Genomic DNA, 23549 nt, shown 5'->3' with positions numbered 1-23549 from the left:
GATTTGTATGTAAATTCTTAGCCTCATCCTAAATATGGGCAGGACTTTGTTTGGGCTACTTGATATTTCTATGACATACTTCTAGGATCAGCAGGTAATCTACACATTAATACCTTTGAGGGAATCTCTTACCAATTTCATTAATCAATACTAGATATAAGAGTGGTCCTAACAAGGTTTCTTAAGGAATTCTACACTAAGTAGGGAGGGGATCAGAGAGAACATTTTTGTATTTTACAACTTGGGATCTATTGGAAATAAAACATATACAAAATTACTAAGAAAGGCCTCTCTTAGAGAGGCTTCTAAGAGGATTTACTAAGAGAGCGTTTACTTCAAAGTTATTCAGTGATAAATGATTAGGATGTTGCAATCAACCAAGTCAAATGCTTGAAAATATGACATGGCATGAGGCCAAGTGGCAGTTCCTCAGATGATGGAAAAATCTAGTATTTAGTGTCATATCAGTAAAACTATGATTAAAAAAACCTTTTTTTATGTTTTTTTTTTCGTGTGAAATATTATTTGAAATAATAATCATCAAAATCTCTTGTTGTTGAGAAAGTACCTGTAAATTCAACAAGTGTTTTTGTCAGATGACTCTTGAACTTCGACACCAATTGTTTCTCATCTGTTTTACATGTTTAGTGAGGTTTTAACAGAGTCATCTATATTTCGACAGGGTCTGCTGCTGTCTGTAAAAGATTTTTGACAAGGTTACTGCAAGATATTCTCAAAAAGAATGAATGAAACAGTTTGTGATAATGAACTATAAGTAAGGAGCAACCTTGGTCAATAGTAACTGAAACTCTAAAAAATGGGATTTTGATACCAACGATATACATCAAAAGAATCATTTTTTCATGCTGATTTCAAATATTTAAATTTCATCAAGTTTAGCCCATCAAAAGTTATGTGCCTGAGAAAATTTGCCTTATTTTCGAAAAAAAGGGGAAACACCCCCTAAAAGTCATAGAACTTTAATGAAAATCACACAGTCAGATTCAGCATATCAGAGAACCCTACTATAGAAGTCTAAGCTCCTATATGCAAAAATGTGGAATTTTGTATTTTTTGCCAGAAGAAAGATCATGGATGTAGGTTTAATTGTTTTTTTCCCCAGGGGTGATCATATCGACCCATTGGTGTTAGAATATCGCGGGAGGGTTCATTCGAATGGAAATCAAAAGTTTTAGTGCCCTTTATAAGTGACCCAAAAAAATTGAGGGCAACTAGGCCCCCTCCCACGCTCATTTTTTCCCAAAGTCACCCAATCAAAATTTTGAAACAGCCATTTTGTTTAGCATGTTCGAAAAATACAATAACTATGTCTCGGAATTGAAATTGAAATTATCCAAATATATTCATAATTGATATTTCCCTAGTAGGGATAGCTCTATGTCACGGTTTGTTGATTAAAACGTAGGGGGCCCTGCCCTTTGGGGTCCCTGACGCCTGTACACTCGCTTTGTTGTGCGTTTTTTGGCCTTTGGCTTGCTTTTGACTGTTAATGCGCTTGCCGCAAACTCTCTCAGATTGCTGCATATTACAACTACCAATTGCTTGAAAGTGGTTATCAAACCTTTTTATATCCTGCTTTGAAATTTTTTGCTGTGCCTGCTTTTGACTGATTCTGCTTGCTTAATTTATTATTGACTGAGGGTCCCCCTCTGCTTGTAGCCTATTTATTTGACAATTTATTTCTTTTTTGGGATTTAACGTAGTTGTTTAAATTTTTTTAGCCCTTTGGGGTTTTATTTGAGATGACTGACAAGGTGGTTAGTAGTCCTGCCACCTCTGACCGCAATAACTCTAGTGTAAGGATTTTGGCTTTAGGTATTGAAGGTCAAAATGAGACCAGTAGGCCTAGGCTGTTGACATCAGGCTGTAGAACAGTTATTGCTAAAAAACAGTTTCAACATCTCCAAAATCATGAGTGCAGGGGCCATTATGATTCAATGCTAGAAAGACTTGGACCAGATGGCTCCATTATCATAATAGCTGTGAACCAGTCAGTAGCTGCTGCTATACTTTCTATTTCAGATATAGCAGTAAATGGATGTAAGGTAAAGTTTGTGCTTGGTCCTAGCTCTAACCCTGCTTTAATCAGAAACAGAAAAGATGATTTTGTCAAGGAGGTCCAAGTTGATGAAAGAATACAACAAGTGACATTGGCCTTTAAAAATCCTAGCCCATCAATTATCCCTTTGCTTTGCACCTTTAATTGGGATGTTCAGCTCCCTCTGAAAATCTCTGTTTGGCGTGCAAGGTATACAGTTAAGCAGTTTATCCCCCAGGTAATTCAATGTTTCAATTGCCAAGGTTTTGGCCACATGACCTTAAATTGCTGCAGAGGCAGAAGATGTCTACTTTGTAGTGGACAGAACACCCTTGATGAATACCCCCAATCTAAAACACTAAAGGAAGATTAGATGCTCAAGTGCCCTAACTGCAATGGTAACCATGCTGCTAATGCCAAGGAGTGCCCAGTATTCATAGAGGAGAAAGCAAGTGTAAGTTACTCTAATCACCAATAATGTCCCCATGAGGACTGCTGCTGAGGTTTTGAAGAAAGGACTTTCTAAACATATATAACACATCCCCATAGTACACACAGACTCTTTCCCTCCACTCACTCCTAATCAACCTCCAGCTGAGGAACTCAACATGAGGTACATGGCCATGTTTGAAGGTGTTGGAAAGCAGATCTCTGATCTAACTCAGGTTATTACATATATTTGTGAACTGCCTTCGAAGTTAACACCAAGACCTTTTCAAAATACAGTCTGTAGCCTAAATAAGTCAGTGGAAAGCCTAAATAGAGGTGGTTCATTCCTTCCTACAGTGTCAACAGATACCAGCAGCCCCGACCTAAATAGCCTAAATAAGTCACTTAATAACGTAATACGTAACTTAAAAAAGACAGTTGAAAACCTAAGTAGAGAAATTTCATCCCTTCCCACAATGTCAGCAGGTAATAACAGCCCAGGCAGAGCAGCAAGGAAGCATAAAGGAAAGTAATCTGTACCCAGCCCAGAAGGTACTAAAATACAACCTAGGGCCAGACCTAGGTTGGCTCCTTCTCAGACAATTGACTCATTATCTCTCCATTGTTTTCCCTTGGGTTTGGCATAGTTGACTAAGCACAAACTCATTAAGTAATTTTGTTAAGAATACTGGTTTGGTTCTCTGAATTCTTTTTTTTTTCTGCATGTTTCCTTTTTTAGAGTTGCCTTATTTGATTACAATTTGATCTAGGTGACAGGTTACAGGCTAAACGTACTATTTATTATAATTGATTTGTATAAAATTTGTATTTTGCTGTTTGATAAGGTATTTGCATCATTTTGGTTCCTGTTCATAATTGATGGCAGGTGCTGATGGGGATTAACCCCTAAAATAAGCAAGATAAATGTTAGATGTTCTATAATATTGAATCTTGCTGGCCTTGATGCCCCTCCCATAATTTTTTATTTTAGAGTTATCCTTTTTCAATTTTATTTGTTTTATTATCCTTATCTATCTTTTCATATTTTATCTGATTAAATTTCTATATATGGAGGTATGTAATAGGTTATAATGTGAAAATGTATTATTTATTATAATTGTGTTGTATAGGTATTTTAATTGCTGTATGACTAAAGCACAGTTGCATTATTTTGATTCCTGTTTTTCAATGCAGGCAGTTGCTGCAGGTGAATTACCCCCTACCAATAGCAAGATAAGTGATACATGATCAGGTTCAGTGAATATTGACCAAAGTGACGCCCAAGCAAGCTAGTGATTACAGAAGGCACAGAACAATTGAGTGATACGAACGCATATGACCTAGTGGTCAAACGCGTCAAACCCCAAACAACAAAAACTGTGTCTCTGAGGCCGACTTAATCCCCCACAGTCCCTGGATGGAGGGCTGCAAGTTATGAACTTTGTCCAATGTTTACATATAGCATTGGTTATTGGGAAGTATACAGAAGTTTTCAGGGGGGATTTTTCTGGTATTTGGGGGGGGGGTTGGAGGTTAAGTGGGAGGATCTTTCCATGGAGGAAGTTTTTATGGGGAAGAGACATTGCTATGAAGGGGGCACCAGATTTCCCATCATTATTTAAAAAACAATCAGAAATTGAATAAAAAAAACTATTTTTTCAACAGAAAGAAAGAAGCAACATCAAAACTTAGAGCGAACAGAAATTATTACGTTTATGACTGGGTTTGTCTCCTAGTAATTACCTCACTCTGTGCACTAAAGTTTCTTTTTGTACTGTCATCAGAGCTATTGATGCTAATTAACGGCCTTTGTCATTAAGGGGTCATGATTAAAGAATTGGAACAAAATTTGAACTTTAGCGTAAAGAGCCAGGTATTGACTAGGGGGCGAACCCCTAATATACGTAATAAAATATACGAATATAGAAGTTCGTTACGTAAGTTAATTCGTAGCCTAAGTTACGCAGAACAAAATTTCGAGAAAGCCATTTAGCGAAAAAAAAGTAAAAAAATTAATATGCAAATTTTGCTTTAATTATTCATGTACAGTGAGCCAAAATCAGAGCTGTATTAATTAAAAAACGTTCAGAAATTAAATAAATAAAGCAAGTTTTTTTTTAACTGAAAGTAAACAGCGACATTAAAACTTAAAAAACAAACAGAAATTACTATATAAGAAAGGGGCTGTCCCCTCCTCAACGCATTGCTCTTTACACTAAAGTTTGACTCTGTCTTGCAACTTTATATTTTAAAACAATACAACACTTTAGCGTAAAATAATAGAATATATATATATATATATATATATATATATATATATATATATATATATATATATATATATATATATATATATATATATATATATATATATATATATATATATATATATATATATATATATATATATATATATATATATATATCTCAATCCCCATTCAAAACCAATTCTACTTTCCCAGCCCTATTATTCAATGACTCAAACCAGGAAGTACAAAATAGAATTTACTTCAAAGCTTACTTATTGCACAACAACTATAGCTTAGCAACAAGACTTTTAAATTGTCATTGAAAATTATACTATAGGCAGATCTAAGCACATATAATTACGGAACGAAAACAGGTCATTTATCTGAAAAGAAAAGAAACAGGGGTGGAACCCCAACACCTCCCCCCATAAGATAAATGACTGGCCACGCGCTACTACCTTGGTCCACCCTTACAAACATAAACACATAACTTCAACTTTACAAAATCCATTTTCCTTGTCTCTTCCACCAGTGTCTGTGCTACTACTTGCACCGCTTGGCTCTGGATCGGTCGTCATCAACACATCTCTACTGTAGGACCACCATGGTCTAAATCGTATAGCAACCGCATTAGGTTTTGAAAGTGGAAGTCCCCAAGATTCGTAGACAATGATTATGCGCAGCCCAATCAAAAACACAAATTTTCTCGCTCTCACGAATTTACATTTGAGAGGAGCAGAGAGTCAGTTTCTGGCACATTTGATGATGCCAGCCATCATGAAAAATTGGCTGCAATTACACTTCTGAGTTCCATCGAGGGAAACAGCTTCAGGGCTCAATAAAAAGTAAAGGGCCTTGGGACATATTTTCAGACGGCCTCAGCCTAGACCTGTACTTACACTAGCGAACCGCGGAAATACTGGGACTGCAAACACATCCATAGTACGTCCCAAGTCGTCTTTTTTCTGGGTTCCCTCCCCTTAAATAATTAACTGAAAACTATGCATTGCTTTTATTTGCAGATGAAACTTGGATACATCTCCCACTGAATACAATTGGCCGGAAATAATTGTCGGTTCCCATGAAGAATAACAACTATGAATAGGGTTACTGGAGAAAGGTTTGGGTGAAGTTTGAAGTGACTGGGAGAGAGTATCCCCCAAGGACTCCAGATCAGAGAGGAGAAATCTCGGTAAAGGGATCACAACTTGTCCGCCAGTTGTGCATTGAGGAAAAGGGCTATCTTTCGCAACTTCCCACAGGGGATCTTCCCCAAGGGATTCCTTCCCCTCATAAAGGATCGACATATTTTTTGAGTTGATAATACTAATCTCAGATTCCTTCCCAAGTTTTTCCAATCTGACTCGACATTAAATATCTCCCAACTTTTCCCCAACCCGTTGTAGGTCGTTCATCTCTATTTTGTAACTATCTTGTTTTATTCCGTTTGGGTCTTGGACCTCTTTTCTCCCCTGCTAATTATTTTATCAAGGCACAGTCCATCCAGCATTTCATTTTTCTCCCTATTGTTTATGCTATCAAGGTACAGCCAATCCAACATTTTTTTTTTTTTTCGTCATTTCAGGCTGAATCTCTAAATTTCGTCTCGTTTTTACACTCCTCTTTTCATCTCTACTTTTCTCAATTTTATCATTCGCGCAAAATAATAAATCATCGTTAAATCTGATTTGGACTCCAGTGTCCACCATATTTGACTGCATTACTTCATTGTAGCTCCGTTTAATATCTCTTTTCTCTCTTTTAGTTCACTTTACTTTTACCGCAGAAACAAATATTTCGTTATCAAATGGGAACTGAATTCCGACATTTGGTTTTTCATATTATACTAAAATATCCTAAACTTTGCGAGGAAAAGTGCGTACAATAAATTTTGTCTCATTTTTCTTTGGCACAATCAGTGTTTCATTTTGGCCTGCTCTTGTTAGTGCCTCATATTCATTAAAAGTGTTCTCAAGTTTTCTATTATGTGCAAATTTTCCTGAAAAATCATTTTCGCACGTCTTATTTTCAATATTATGTTGTCTGTTTTTTTCTTCATCCCGTTTCTCTGGATTATCAATTTCTCGAACACGCGTATCAAGTATTTCGCTTTTCCGACAGGGTGGCACAGCCTCCCAATTTGTTTTATGGGCCGGTTCACCTTCCCCCGTAGTCAGCGAAGCTGTATATTTTTCCGGGCTTCTAACCCATGCGGTTCTCTTATACGTTTGAAAATGTTTCCCTGCAATTATTTGCATTAGTTCTCATCTATCCTCCCTATCTGCCTCTTCCTTTCGTTCTCTGGCTATCCTCTCTTTCTTTTCTATTTTACTCCTCTTTTCGCTTTCTGGCTATCCTCTCTTTCTCTCTTTATTTGCTATCTTCCTCCTCTTTTTGTTCTCTGGCTAATCTATCTTTCTCCATGAAATTTAATAGTTGTTGTGTCATATCTATTTGAGTGCCTTTTCGCAAGCTCCTGCTAGATCTCGATTCAACACTGCTCCTTCTACTCGGAATACTTTGGTTCCGCCTGTCATCATTTCTTCTTAATTCATTTTCTGAATCTGTTCCTTCTCTATCCTCATTGTCTCTTTCTTTATAGGCTACTTTCGCCTTTCCGTCCTCTTTTCTATTCTTTCTAATTTCATCTTTCTCAGCCTACATTTTTTCCTTATATTCTCGGAGCTCTCTCTCTCTCAAAGGCCACCATATTTGCCTTTCTTCCTATTCTCCTACTTTTTCTATGGGCTTCACTCGCCCTTCTCGGTCTTGAGTTAATCTCATCTCTGTCCGACATAATTTCAAAATTCCGTTAACTTAAATTACCTCTTCAGTCTAAATGAAAATTCTTTTATCGATGTAACTTCCGGTCTCTCGCGAAAAATTGCTGCGTGTCAATTAGCCTTATATTTTTGCACACTAATTAGTTGCGCGATCTATTGATTCGTAAATTTTCCAATTATGATCTAACAAGGCACAGCACATAATAGATCTTCATAATTCTATTAATTGATTCCGTATTTTTTTTCACTTTATATGTAACAAGGCCGTAGCCCGGGGGGGGGGAGGTTACCCGGTTAGAACCCCCCCCCTCGAAATTTCTGCCCGAGTCGAAAATAAGTAGAAAATTAGTAAAACCTAGGTAAAAACCAGTAAAATTAGTCAAAAACTGAGTCAAAAATTAGTACCCCCCCCCCAAAAAAAAATCCTGGATCCGCCCTTGATATGTAACCACAATAGGCTACTATGTAGGCGAGCTCAACTTGTCTCTTCGAAAATGCGGATTTCTTTTACTATCAGGTTTACTGATAGGACCTTTCCTTGCTGCCACCACTTATTGGGTGTGTAAAGTACGGGTGTCACCGCTTATTGGAGGGGAAAGCCCCGGCCCCAAATTATAATGTGATGTCCGCGCCTACCACACCGGTTCTGCAAATATCGGGTTTGGTACTACCCTATTTACAGTATACCCTGTCCCAGGGTATGATAACGCCATCGAGTGGTCAAATGACCACTTTCTAAAGCCAAATGCACCCGCCCTTGGGTTACCACTAGAAACCTCCAACTCTCTCCTTGGAGGTAACAAACCCCTTGGTCAATATAATAATGACGGTATCTCGTAACTCTATTCCTACCCTGCCTGGGTTCCGGGAAAACTAGTACACAGTTTGTAGAAAATACCTTACTTGTATTCTTCCAACGGTCACTTATAATAACAAAAAAAATATGCTTCCCCGAACGGGGTCTAAATGCAGATCCACTCAAATATATTATTCTTTACAGCAACTGTTCATAGGGGTGGACCTTCGCTTGGCCCAGCTAATCCTCTCAATCCCCATTTTAAACCAATTCTACTTTCCCAGCCCTATTATTCAATGACTCAAACTAGGAAGTACAAAATGAATTTACTTCAAAGCTTACTTATTGCGCAACAACTATAGCTTAGCAACGAGACTTTTAAATTGTCATTGAAAATTATACCATAGGCAAATCTAAGCACATATAATTACGGAACGAAAAGAGGTCATTTATCTGAAAAGAAAAGAAACAGGGGTGGAACCCCAACAATATATATGTATATATATTGGTATATATATATATATTCTATTATTTTTTACGTTGGCTTGGTAAAGAGGACGATCTAGCAGTGAGAATGACAGTAGACATTTCAGTCCAATATCCATAGTAGATTTGTGTTGTCTCATCTCTATGGAAGTCATATGAAGCTATTCAAGCCATCCTTATTAGCAATGAAAGTAGAATCACGAATAATAACCACATGCCTTTTTTGAATAGTTGCTGTTTTAGAGAGCTAATCTTTGGCGAAATAAGGATGCTGAACACGACAATAGTAATTAATTAAGGATCTAATATAGGAACAATAACTTATCTTTAAACTCGTCCATTGGAACACTAGGTCTGTCAAATTTAGGAAAGGATTTTACAATATGCTAGCTGATTTGATCATTTTACAAACTTGCAAATTAAACATGAGTTTACTTTAAAACCAAACACAAATCTTCGCTGTCAGTTGTAATGGTGTTCAAACAGTTCGTGGTAACAAACTGTAAATAAGGAACGACAGGGCTCAATAGTAACTGGAACTCTAAATAACGGAATTTTGATACCAATAGATATATCAGAAGGATCGGCCTATTATGCTGATTCTATATATAGTTTCATTAAGTTTCGTGTTACCCATCAAAAGTTAAGAGCCTGAGGAAATTTGGCAAATTTTTAAGAAAGGGGGGAAACACCCCTAAAAGTAAAAGAATCTTAATGAACATCGCAACCGTCAGATTCAGTGCATCGTGAAGCTTTTCAAGCTCCTATCTTCAAAAATGTGGAGTTTTGCAATTTTTGACAGATGAAAGATCACAGATTCGAGTTTTTTTGCTGGGTTGGTCGTATCAACTCAGTGGGCAACGAGATCCCTCCTACGCCTATTTTTTTCCCAAAATCACCATCAAAATTTTGAGATAGCAGTTTTGTTCAACATAGCTGAAAAGCCCAATAATTATGAATATGGAGATAACATGACCCCCCACAGCCCATGGGGGAAGGTCTTTAAGTTACAAATTTTGCCCATTGTTTACATATAGTATTTGTTATTGGGAAGTATGCGTATATTTTTCGAGTGTGTGGGGGGGGGGGGGCTCGATTTACTAAGGAGAAGGAATTCTTTACGGGGAGAATTTGTTATGGAGAGGGAAGTTTTCAGGGGGTGAACCTTTTAGGGGAAATTTTACCCTTGGGAATTTGCCAGAATTCCTGTTTTCTCTTTGCGGAGTCAATTTTACGCATGGAGATGTTAAGGGTTCTTGCCCGTGGTAAATTTTTGCCGGGATTGACTTGTCTAGGGGATATTTCCGTAGGGTGGGGAGATTTTTCCGTGGAGGTGAAGCCAGATTTTCTGGCGTTATATAAAAAAAGATCAGAAATGAAATAAAAAAATAAAGTTTTTTTTTCAACTTAAAGTAAGGAGCAACAGTAAAACTTAATATGAACTTAGATTATTACATATATGAGGGGTGTTGCCCCCTCCTCAACACCTCGCTCTTTACGCTAAAGTTTGGACTTTATCCCAGTTCCTTTAGAACCACTCCTGAAACACATGGTTCGTTTAGTTAGGACAATAAGAAGTTTTTTTTAAAGTACGAAATTATTATACGGTAAGCTAATTTTCTTCTTCTTTCAGTATTTGGTCAATCTTGACTGCAAATATCTTCAATGGATCAAAAAGAGCTATGTCTAAAATGGAATAACTACACGGATGTGTATAAAGGTAGCTTTGCTGCACTTCTGAATCTTGAACATTTTACAGATGTCACTCTATCATGCGATAATCAGATAATAAAATGTCATAGACTGGTGTTGTCTGCATGCAGCTCATACTTCGAAAATATACTTGTTAGTAATTCTCAATCTCAACCCATTATCATTCTGAAAGATGTAAAGTTTTCTGATTTACAAGCTTTAGTGAAGTTCATGTACATGGGAGAAGTGTCTGTTACACAAGCACAGTTTAATTCTCTGTTAAAATTAGCTGATATGCTAAAAGTTTCAGGGCTTGCTACTGGTGGAGCATCATCTCAAAATAGTGTAGATCCTAGTTGTCTTTCTCAAAACACTGGACTGTCAAAACCACCTGTAAAAAGAAGAAAGATTGACGCAGACTTAGAAATTAGTGTTATAACTCAAGATGTATTACGGGAGAGGTCATCTATTTCTTGTGGCAATGATAACCCTTCACGTAACTCTGATGAGACCCTTAGTCCCTTGCCTTTTCAAGAGAAATATATTATAGCAACAAAATCTCTAGTAAGTTCATCTCAATTGTCGTTTTCCAACCTATTAGCTCGTCAGCTAGCCTATTAGGTAGCTAACCTAGTAGCTACCACCTAGTTCATGAAATACTTCTAATTTATTGGTAAAGACAGCTAATTAAAGAAACATATTCAATAAGGCATAACATGTTTTGTACCAACTGTGAAATATCAGTCTGATTGCCTATTAATTAAAAAAAACTAAGGCATCCTATGAAAACTGATGAATAAACTTGGAAATGAATTTGAGTCTAAACGACCATACCTAAGATGAAGTTTAAAAAATGAATATCCGAAAGAACTAAGAAATTCAATCTAAAAAAAAAACATTAAAAAAAGTTACAATTAAAACAGGGAAAATTTAGCATAAAAAAGTATCGTGTTGCCTTCCTCCCTCCTGCTAAATTGAGGTGTTGTTTGTGTGTTAGTGCAAGCTAAATATGTTGCTGAAACAAATTTCTCTATTTATTTAAAAGGCATCAGAGGCAACTCTATAGCGTTGCCTCTAGTAAAGGCCATACAGCTCCAATGTTTTGTTATTTATTATATTTTTTTCCAGAGGCACTTCATATGGATGGGGTCGTCGTATAAACTTCAAAAGGGGCTGATTCGATTGGAAATCGAGAGTTCTAGTGCCCTTTTTAAGGGTCAAAAGTGATTGGAGGGCAACTAACACCCCTTCCACGCCCAACATTTCCTCAAACACATCCAATCAAAATTCTGAGATAGCCATTTTGTTCTACGTAGTTGATTTCCAGCTAGAAATTATGTTTTTGAGGAGGACACTCCCCCAAAGCCCTCAGGGCACGGGTTGTAAGTTATGGCCTGGGGTTACATAAGGTTTTTACAGAAAGCTTTGTGGTAGAAGCTTTATAAAGGGCTCATTTGATTGGAAATCCAAAGGGTTAGTGCCCTTTCTAAGGGTTCGAAAGTGATTGGAGGGCAACTAACCCCCCTCTCACACCCACCTTCCCCCAAACACATCCAATCAAAATTTTGAGATAGCTATTTTGTTCAACTTAGTTGAAAATTCTGGACATTAGGTCTTTGAGGATGGTAACCCCCTCCCCTCCCCCCAAAAGCCCTAGGGTAAAGTTCTAAGTTATGCCCTGGGGGCATATAAGGTTTTTATAGAAAGTGTTGTCGTAGAAACTTCAGAAAAGGCTTATTCGATTGGAAATTTAAATGGCTAGTGCCCTTTTCAATTGTCGAAAGTGATTGGAATGCAACTAACACCCCTTCCACGCCCACCATTTCCCCAAACACTTCCAATCAAAATATTGAAATAGCCATTTTGTTCAACGTAGTTGAAAGTTCTGGAAATTATATCTTTGAGAGGACACTCCCCCACAGTCTTCAGGGCAAGGGTTATAAGTTATGCCCTGGGGGCATATACGGTTCTTATGGAAGGAATGATTGTATAAACTTCAGAGAGGGCACATTTGACTGGAAATTGAAAGTTCTAGTTCACTTTTTAGCCGTCAAAAGATATCGGAGGTTAACCAGCCCCCACTCCTTCTTTTTCCAACCCCCCACCCCTCGTCCTGTTTTCTCAAAAGCATTGGCTAAAAATTTTGAGATGGCTACTTTGTTAAAAATAGTTCTAAGATCATATAACAAAAACTCCGGTGTTGACACAGCCCCCCAGGGCCCGGGGACAGGCGTTGTAAGTTTTGCCCCGGGAGCATATATGGTTTTTATGGAAGGGATGCTTGTATAAACTTCAAAGAGGGCTCATTTGATTGGAAATTAGAAGTTCTAGTTCACTTTTTAAGAGTCAAAAGAGATTGGAGGGCAACTATCCCCCCCACCAAGCCCTTTTTTCGTCAAACCCATCCTATAAGAACTTTGAGATAGCTATTTTTTAAAAATAGTTCAAAGACCATACAACGAAAACTCCGGGGTCGACACAGCCCCCCAGGGCCCGAGGACAGGCGTTGTAAGTTATATCCTGGGGGAATATATGGTTCTTGTGGCAGGGATACTCGTAAAAACTTGAGAGAGGGCTCATTCGATTGGAAATTGAAAGTTCTAGTTCAGTTTTTGAGAGTCAAAATAGATTGGAGGGCAACTAGCCCCCCCCACGTCCCTTTTCCCCCAAATGCATCCAATAAATATTTTGAGATAGCCATTAAGTTAAAAATTGTTCAAAAGTCAGATAAACAAAAACTCAGGTGTCGACACAACCCCCCCAGGGCCTGGGGGCAGGCGTTGTAAGTTATGCCCCGGGCATATATGGTTCTAATGAAAGAAATGCTCGTATAAACTTCAGAGAAGGCTCATTTGATTGGAAATAGAAAGTTCGATCTCACTTTTTAATAGTCAAAAGATATCCGAGGGCAACTAGCCCCCCCCCTCCCCCACGTCCTCTTTTTCAAAACCCATCCGATGAATATTTTGAGATAGACATTTTGTTAAAAATAGTTCAAAGGTCAGATAAAAAAAAACAGTGTCAGTTAACCCCCAGGGCCCAGGGGAAGGTGTTCTAAGTTTTGCCCTAAAGGCATGTACCGTATTGTTCTTATGAAACGGATGCTTGTATAAACTTCATAGAGGGCTCATTTGATTCGAAATTGAAAGTTCTAGTTAACTTTTTAAGAGTCAAGATGTTTAATGGCAACTAGCCCCCCCCCCCCCCCACGCCCGTTTTCCCCAAACCCATCCGCTACAAATTTTGAGGTAGCCAGTTTTTTGAAAATTGTTCAAAAATTAGATTACAAAAACTCCGGTCACAACCCCCAGGGTCCGGGGGTAGGTGTTGTAAGTTTTGTCCTGGGGGCGTATATGGTTTTTATGAAAGGAATTCTCGTATAAACTTCAGATAGGGCTCATTTGACTGGAAATTGAAAGTTCTAGTTAACTTTTTAAGAGTCAAAAGATAACTGAGGGCAACTAGCCCCTCCACACACCCTTTTTTCCCTTAGCCCATCCGATAAAAATTTTAAAATAGCCATTTTATTAAAACTAATTCCGAGGTTAGACGAGAAAAACCCCCTTGTCAACACAGCCCCCCTGGACTCGGAGGCAGGTGTTGTAAGTAATGCTGTGGGGGGCATATATAGTTCTTACGGAAGGTATGCTCCTATAAACTTCGGAGAGGGCTCATTTGATTGGAAATTTAAAGTTCTTGTTCACTTTTTAAGAGTCAAAAGAGATTGGAGGGCTAATAGCCCCCCCCCTTCACGCCATAAATTCATCAGATAAAAATTTTGAGATAGACATTTTGTTAAAAATAGTTCAAAGTTCAGATAACAAAAAACTCTGGTGTCGACACAGCCCCTCAGGGCCTGGTGCTAGGCGTTGTAAGTTATACCCTGGGGGCATATATGGTTGTTATGGAAGGGATGCTTGAAAAAACTTTATAGAGGGCTCATTTCATTGGAAATTGAAAGTTGTAATTCACTTCTTAAGAGTCAAAAGGGATCGGACGGCAGCTAGCCTCCTCTCACACTCCATTGTTTTCTCAGAGGCACTTCATATAGAAGGGGTCGTCGTATAAATTTAAGAGGGGGCTCATTCGATTGGAAATCGAGAGTTGTAGTGTCCTTTTTAAGAATAGAAAGTGATCGGGGGGAAACTAACCCCCAAGCCCTTTTTCTCCGAATATATCTGATAAAAAATTTGAGGTAGCCATTTTGTTAAAAATAGTTCAAAGATCAAATAACAAAAACTCTTTTAGACTCCAGATAAAAAAAAGTCCTGTGTCGACGCAACCCCCCAGGGCCCGGGGCGGGCGTTGTAAGTATTGCTCTGGGGGCATATATGGTTTTTATGGAAGGTATGCTTGTATAAACTTCAGAGAGGGCTCATTTGATTGGAAATTGAAAGTTCTAGTTCACTTTTAAAGAGTCAAAAGATATTGGAGGGCGACTAGCCCCCTCCCCCCCGCCCCCTCCATGCTTTTTTTCCTCAAACCCATTCAATAAGAACTTTGAGATAGCCATTTTTTAAAAATAGTTCACAGATCACATAATGAAAGCTCCGGGGTCGACACAATCCCCCAGGGCCCGGAGGCAGGCGTTGTAAGTAATGCTCTTTGGGGATATATAGTTCTTATGGAAAGAACTCTCGTATCAACTTCGGAGAGGGCTCATATGGTTGGAAATTGAAAGTTCTCGTTCACTTTTTAAGAGTCAAAAGATATCGGAAGACAACTAGCCCCCTCCTCTCTACGTCCTATTTCCTCAGTTCTTCAGGGCCCGGGGTAAGCGTTGTAAGTTATGCCTGGAGGGCATATACAGCTGTTGTGGAAGGGATGCTCGTATAAACTTCAGAGGGGGCTCATTTGATTGGAAATTGAAACTTTTAGTTCAGTTTTTTAGAGACAAAAGAGATCAGAGGGCAACTATCCCTCCCCCATGCTCCTTTTCCCCTAAATGCATCCGATAAAAATTTTGAGATAGCCATTTTGTTAAAAATAGTTGAAAGGTCAGATAAAAAAATCCGGTGTCGACACAACCACCCAGGGCCCGGGGGCAGGCGTTGCAAGTTCTGCCCTGGGGCATATATGGTTCTTATGGAAGGGATGCTCTTATAAACTTCAGTGAGGGCTGATTTGAATGAAGATTGAAAGTTCTAGTTCAATTTTTAAGAGTCAAAACAGATCGGAGGGCTTCTAGCCCCCGCTACGCCCTTTTTTCCCCAAACACATCCAATACATCTTTTGAGATAACTTAAAAAAAAAATAGTTTATAGGTCAGATAAAAAGAAATATGTTGTCGACACAACCCCCCAGGGCCTGGGGGTAGGCATTGTAAGCTATGTCCTGGGGCCGTATATGGTTCTTATGAAAGGATGCTCGTATAAACTTCAGAGAGGCTTCATTTGAATGAAAATTAAAAGTTCTAATTAATTTTTTCAGAGTAAAAAAAGATTGGTGGGCAACTAGCCCCTCCCGCACTCCACGCCTTTGGGTTTATCGGATGGATAAACCCATCCAATAAAAATTTGAGGTGACCATATTGTTAAAAATAGTTCAAACATGAGATATTAAAACTTCGGGGTCGATACAAACCCCCCAGAGCCCAGGGAAAGGCGTTATAAGTTATACTCTAGGGTAGTATATGGTTCTTATAGAAGGAATGCTCGTATAAAATTCAGAGGACTCATTTGATTAAAAATAGAAAGTTCTTGTTCCCTTTTAAAGAGTCAAAAGAGACCAAAGGGAACTTAGCCCCCCCCCCCACCCATGCCCTTCTTTCCCCAAACCCATATAATAAAAATTTTGCGATGGCCATTGTGTTAAAAATACTCCAAACATTAGATAATAAAAACTCCGAGTTTGACATAACCCCATTTTTTCAATTTGGTATTGTTATTGTGATATTAGTTTTAACACTTTGATAAACATTTAATTTTTTTTTTTTAAGTTTGATTTTGAAATAAGGAATTTTTAAAAACTTGAAACTTTTTACAATAAAAAACGAACAAAAATTAATTTTAAAAAAACTCCGAAAAATAAGTTTTTCAAAGAAAAGTAAAATCCATTTTAAACTTAAGCTTAAACTTAATAACTTAATAAGCTTAAGCTTTAAACTTAAGCTCAGCAGATACAAATACCTGTTAAAATTCAAGCTCAAAACGACCAGAAATTACTATTAAAGAACAAAGGAAACCCAAAACGAACAGAAATTAAATAAACAATCATAGCAAAAAATATATCGTACAACAGAGCAATAATATAAATGAATAAATAGATCTTAAAGCAACTAATGCTTAGATTGAATATGAAAATCAAGCTTAAAACGAAAAAAATATTTTACTATTGAAGTATAAATGAAACTTAAAACGAACAGAAATTAAATAAACAATGAATGCAAACAAACATACAATGGATATTAATGTAAATGAATAAATAAATCTTAAACCGAGTGAAACTTAAATTGAATATGCAAATCAAGCTTGAAACGAACAAAAATTATTATAAACAAAAGTTCGGGTATCGCCTCCTTCTCTCACTGTAAAAGTCTAAAACCTACTGCGTCATTGGCGCTTTACTGAAAACTATATGCGTCTTAAACAGTCTTGGAAAGTATAAACAACATCAAATTGAATATTTAATGTATAATGATATTAACTGTTGAAAGATTCATCGGTACAAGAATTTATTTCACTGTAATTTTATTTTTATTTTCAATGCTGTAAGAACTAAAAAAGAAAATATTTGTAATATAATTCGTTTTCTGTTACGCGCCAATGACGCAGTAGGCTTTTGCTTTTTATTTACAGTTAAGGAAGGGGGCAGTATCCAAACTCTTGTTTGTAGTGAAACTATATTCGTCTTTAGAAAGAACTAATAAATTAAACTGAATATTTGATGTATAATGATATTAATTGCTGAAAGCTCATCAGTTCGAAATTTTACTATAATTTTAATGTTTATTTTCAATATTAAGTACACACGAAAACATTTGTAATAAAATTGGTTTTCAGTAAAGCGCAATGACGCAGTAGGTTTTAGACTTTTACAGTGAGAGAAGGAGGTGATACCCAAACTCTTGTTTGTAGTGATTTTTGTTCGTTTCAAGCTTGATTTGCATATTCAATTTAAGTTTCACTTGTTTTAAGATTTATACTTCAATTGCATAATAATTTTTTTTGTTTTAAGCTTTATTTTCATATTCAATCTGAGCATTTCTCGCTTTAAGATCTATTTATTCATTTATATTATTACTTGTTGTATGTTTTTTGCTTTGATTGTTTATCTAATTTCTGTTCGTTTTTGGTTTCATGTATTCTTTAATAGTAATTTAGGGTTGTTTTGAGTTTGAATTTTAACAAGTATTTGTATCTGCTGAGCTTAAGTTTAAAATGGTCTTTACTTTTCTTTGAAAAACTCATTTTTCGGAAAGTTTTTTTTTTTTAATTAATAAATATAAAAGGAAGAAACGTTGTTCTTAGTATCAAACCTAAACTAGTCAGCTCAACTGATACTATATTGAGATTTTTCCTGGATGTTTGATGAGTTTTTAGTACAAGTGCCTTGTTTTCACTAATGTAAAACTGCTAACCCACACTATACAAAGGTATAATACATGGAGTAACACAAAGAAAAACACATAAAAATACAACACAAATCAATATAGAAATCAAAGGGAACCAGTTACAGAGTACCTCATAAAATATAAAAGACACTTAAACAAAAGAGAAATTATATTAAAGGTGGGTAAAAAGAAGAAGAAAAACTCTCAACTTGTAGAATCTAATAAGCAGTAACATTCCGAAATATGGACGCAAGCTGTCATTATTATTATCATTATTTGATTTTAATCACTCTTTACAATACTAAAAAATGTGGAGTAACCAAAGAGAGAAAACAAACAAACAAATTAAGGAAAAATAACTTACTACTTAAAAAACCTGATAAGGTGATGTGCGGAGAAAAACGGATAAAAGCGGTATTTGAAAGCTTTCTGTGTAGTGCTTCCAGTTTTACAGTCATATCAAAAACAAGAAATTTGTTCATAAGAACCCAGTTTTTAGTCCAAGGTGAAAGAAACAACAAAAATTTATAAAATCTAAAATAATTAATTCGGCTTCTTTTTAATTCTTTTTTCTTAAGAAGGAAAAAATTCTCAAAAAGTTGAGTAGAGCTTGACCAACGCAAGTTTAATATTGGTTTGTTTAAATCAATATTAGATTTATTATGTAACTCAATCGATTGCGTCAGATACTACCTACCAGTGCTTCTGAAAACTCAATGTTATTGTATTTTTGGTAGAATGGATTTTGAAGGAATTTAAAGATTGCTTCAAAAAAGATTCTAAACAGAAATGCTTTTTCTCTAAATTTTGTCTGGTTGGAAAGGAAATTGAAGAATTATTTCAGCCTCATTAAACTTTCAACACAAGGATCTAATAGTTTGAAGTTTGAATGGCATAATGCCAAATTGTTATCTGTAATTGTTTAAGTTGTTTAAGATTAAGTACATCAAGAAGTAAAGGAATTTTTGTGTTTTGAATAGATTTGGAAGCTTTGTAGGCTAATGAATAAAAAACAAAGGATTTCTATAACAACAAAAATAAAGAAACCTGTTATGGATTTTTTGGAAGGTTTGTAAGTGAACTGTAAATAGTTTGACATGAAGTATAAGAAAATATTGAAGATAGAATTCAAAGAGGGGATGATTGGAGGCTTTAAGAACGGAGAAAAGGTTCTTAGACCACACTTGCTATGCATGACAAGCAAAAAAATAATAAAAAACAAAATAAAGTACATAGAAAGACAAGACCGTAACGAGGTTAGTTCAACCCATGAATAACGAAGGCAAAAAGTGACTGAAGATCAAAACACGAATGGAACGGCCATTCAAAATTTGATGGGGTTTGAATCCTGTCTTGGCTGCAGATGTACCATCTTTTGATTGAATTTGTGTTAAGACAACTTAACCATCTCTTTTATAATGAGAAATCATGGTTATTGAGTATATTTTTATAAAATTATCATATGTAAAATCATCCCCAGTAGCGTATCGCTGTTTAAAGCAAGGATTGTACGTATGTGTTTTTCGTTTTATTTCAACTACTTCATCAAATATAACTAAAGTTTTGGCTATTCAAAAGTGTTGAGGGCCGAAAAACCATCAAGATTATCATTCCGCTTTCATTCAAAAATGAAATTAACTTTGAACATTTCACAGCCTCTGAATAACAAAAGTAAAACAAATTGAGACTTGGTAGTGGCGTATAAGAAGCCCTATTTTTGTGTGGAAAATTTTATTGTTAGAATTAGTCAACAATAGTTGGAAGAAAGACTGCACAAACTCAACTTTCAAAACACGATTTTTCAAAGTCTAAAAATAAAAACTATGAATTCTTGCTGTTCTGGCTGTCCCCGCTAGTGAATCATCATATGATTTTTGCTGTTTGGATGAGGTAATGTTAGTGTCGACAATAAATGGGTAATTATAATCATTTAATAATACAATTGAAAAAAACTTTCTTATTCCTTCTCATTATGAAAAAAAGATGTTAAACCAAATCAACTGACTGACTATACCTGTAGTGACTTTAGAAATAATGCCAAATTAATTTCTTGAATGATCGTTTCATTTGTTTTTAGTTTTATATCACTTTTTTATTCTTATTTATATTACCGGTACATCCGAAGCTTAGTTTCTTCCTTTGTAGTAGTTTTTTTTTTTTTTTTTTTTTTTTTTTTTGCATTGACGAATGCTCAGCAGAGGTCTTAACCGAAATATCTGTCTTTGTTTTTGTTATTCACTGTTAGAAATTTTTTTATTTGGGGGGGGGGGTAAAAAAACTTTGAAAAATTAATCTGAACTTTTTTTTATGCATTTTTGTTACTCTTTTACGATTCGGACAAAACTTTCTGGTGGGGTTCAAACCCTGTATCCCCCTGGACACGGAATTGGTCACCATTTCTGAATCAGCTACAAATGATAATTTTTTCTCGCTAAACAGTGTTTTAAATTGTTGGCTAATATGGGCCGTGGTTCATTCTTTACTAGGTTGCAGTTGTAGCTGCAAACATTCTGTTAAGTATAGCAGGACAATTAGCTTTTTTCTTTGTAGTTTTTTTCCTTTTATTTCTTTGTAGAAGGTTTTATTTCTTTTGGTAAGAAAGTGGAATGTGAAGGTTTTTGGAATGTAAAGAAAGTGGAGAAAGCATTAAAATATGAACTAAGGAAGTGTGAAGTGGAGGCCATGGATAAAATTGCCGAGGATCTGGAAGATGCAGCTAGAAATAATAGTAAAATATTGTACTGGCTTGTTAATAAATTGAGAGGGAGTAATCAATCCAGACTTGGCCCAGTTAAAGATAGGAATGGGGCAACAATTAGCGATAAGGAAAGAACTAAAGAGAGATGGGCCGAACATTTTGAGAATTTGCTTAACATAGATAGAGTTGCAGGAAAAGATATAGAGGAAAATGAAAACAATTTTTATACCTTGGATGTGAGGGAAGATTTGTTTTGTGAAGAAGATTAGCGACAGTACTAAAAGGATAAAAAAATAATAAGGCCCCAGGTGCTTATAGGGTGGTAAATGAGTTTCTTAAATATGGTGGCTCTGACGTTAGAAATAAGTTACTGAAGATTATAAATATGATTTTTGAAAAAGGGGAAATACCTAACGATTTTAGGGAAACCTCAATTAAGCCACTTTATAAGAAAGGGGATAAAAGTGAGTGTGGTAATTATCGAGGCATTAGTCTGGTCTCTGTAGGTAGTAAATTACTTAGTAATATGATACTTTTTAGACTGAGAGATGCCGTAGACAAAATTTTAAGAGAAGAACAGTGCGGGTTTAGAAAAGGTAGAGGATTTGTCGACCAAATTTTCATTCTTAGGCTAATAATTGAGAAGTGCCTGAGTTGTCCAACATCTTTGGTAATCGGTTTTATAGATTATGAGCAAGCGTTTGATTCTGTTGATAGAAGAGCTTTAATAAAGGTTTTATCCTTATGTGCTATACCAGACAAATACATTAAAGTGATTATTGATATTTACGAGAATAACACTGCTGAGGTTAAGGTTAGCAGCAAATGCGGTTAGCAGCTGATTTTGTATCAAATCAGGGGTTGGACAGGGTTGTGTTCTATCCCACTTTATATGGATCATTTTGAGTGATTTTGTCTTAAGAAGCACAGGAAAGGCAATGTGAGACCACGGAATCAAATGGGGAGGAAAAAGTCTCCTGGACTTAGATTATCCTGATGATTTAAGCAACCTAAATGGAGGTGTAAGCAAAAGCAATGAACTTCACGAGGTTTAGTGAGTACAGGGCGCTAGAATTGGTTTGAAAGTTGTTGTTAAGAATACGAAGTGACTAAGACTAGGAATAAGGGAAGATGAAAAGGTGAAGCTGGGCAATGAAAAGATTGATCTGGTGTGCAGCTTCATTTACCTCGGTGGTATTATTAGTAAATATGGTGGGAGCAGTGAAGATGTTAAAAGTAGAATAGCCAAGGCTCAGGGTGTTTTTTCACAGTTAAAACAACTTTGGAAGAATAGGAAGATAAGTCTGCAAACAAAGATTAGAATATTAGAAGCTACAGTGATGACAGTGGTCAAATATGGCTCTGAAGCATGGGCGCTCAGAAAAGCAGATGAAGATTTGCTAGATGTTTTCCAGAGAAATTCCTTAAGTATTGTTCTGGGTACCCGGCTGACTGACCGAATTTCAAACAATAGACTATACGAAAAATGTGGTTCAATACCGCTCTCTAGGGCTATAATGAAAGAAAGGTTGAGGTGGCTAGGGCCCGTTTTGCGGATGAAGGACGATAGATTGCCGAAAGTTGTTCTTTTCGGCCAACCGTCTAGGGCTAAACGGAAAGCAGGTCGTCCTCGTCTGAGGTGGGAGGACGTCATAAAGAAAGATTTAAAGGAAATGGGAACTTTATGGGAGGGTGTAAAAAGGGAGGCTTTCAATAGATTGGGATGGAGGAGGAGCATGCGTAGCTGTGTTGGCCTCAGGCGGCTTGGTTCTGTGATGAGTTGTTAGTAGTAGTAGTAGTTTTTTTTTTGGCAGTCAACAGTGTTCAGTAGTGGTCTGAGCCAAAATATGTGCTTTTTTTATTATTCACTGGTGATAAAAAAATCCTTTTTGTGGATTTGTCTGTTTGCTTTGTACTTTTTTTTTCATAATTGGAATGTTTATCAAAACGCTAATGATAAACAACAACTCATTGATAATGATCTGAATATACCTAAACGAATCCTATTTGTAGTATTCTGTATTCCTATTCTATTTTGTAGTATTAGACCAGCTCTGTAATTCTGCATTTATTAAGGGTCAGTTTTGATTGTCTAAATGCTATTAATTTAATTTTTCTTAATTTTTAAAAGTTGCATGAAATGTCATTAATTGTTAATGATTAATTTAAATCCCAATGGTATACAGAATTTTTAACTGCGGAAGAATAGCATTGCCTACAAGCAGGAACAGTTTGAGACTTTATATGGATGCTACGTCAATGGGTCTTCCTCTTGGGGCCTCTCGTAGACTGGGGACACAGTCCAAAACCATCCTGGTCTTCCCATACCAAGCCGGGATTTTTGTCCGGTGCAATATCGCAATGAAATCAAATTTTATTTGTGATTTTTTTTTTGCATTTTAAAATTTTATGACAATTCGCACCCAATTTATTATTATTGTTTAGGAACTGCTTTTAACTCTTAGTGTATATGAATTTTCTTATAAAATACGTTTTTACCCCTTCCAGAATTACAGAAACGAGGCTGTGAAAAGCCCTACTCAAGAAATTGCTCATAATAGTCATTTAATTTGCAAAGAAGGTAGAGATTATGACTACACAAAGCCAAATGTAAGTCAATTTTTTTTCAATGAAATAATGTCCTTTCTATTATAATTTGATGAATTTATATAGGCTTGTACGTAAAATAGCTATAGATGCAAAAATTGATAATTAGAATAAACACAAAAATTACGAGTCTGTTATATATATATATATATATATATATATATATATATATATATATATATATATATATATATATAT

The 23549-nt window shown here is 36.2% G+C and overlaps 1 protein-coding gene across 4 annotated transcripts in view; it reads left to right on the top strand.

Moving 5' to 3' along the window:
- The window catches only part of LOC148955734 (uncharacterized), a 122904-nt gene that overhangs the window by 20379 nt on the left and 78976 nt on the right, over window positions 1-23549 (top strand). For all 4 annotated transcript variants that reach the window (XM_089103829.1, XM_089103812.1, XM_089103820.1 and 1 more), the window contains exons 2-3: window positions 10436-11058; window positions 23253-23354. In XM_089103829.1, coding sequence (XP_088959955.1) covers window positions 10468-11058; window positions 23253-23354 — 693 coding nt within the window. In that variant the 5' untranslated portion in view covers window positions 10436-10467. The remainder of the gene's footprint in view (window positions 1-10435; window positions 11059-23252; window positions 23355-23549) is intronic.

The sequence above is a fragment of the Artemia sp. Qi Xiang Cuo genome, chromosome 2 (assembly GCF_049724085.1).
Source record: "Artemia sp. Qi Xiang Cuo chromosome 2, ASM4972408v1, whole genome shotgun sequence".
NCBI lineage: Eukaryota > Metazoa > Arthropoda > Branchiopoda > Anostraca > Artemiidae > Artemia > Artemia sp. Qi Xiang Cuo.
Note: the sequence above shows the minus strand (reverse complement) of the source record. Positions and strands in the feature narration are given on the sequence as shown.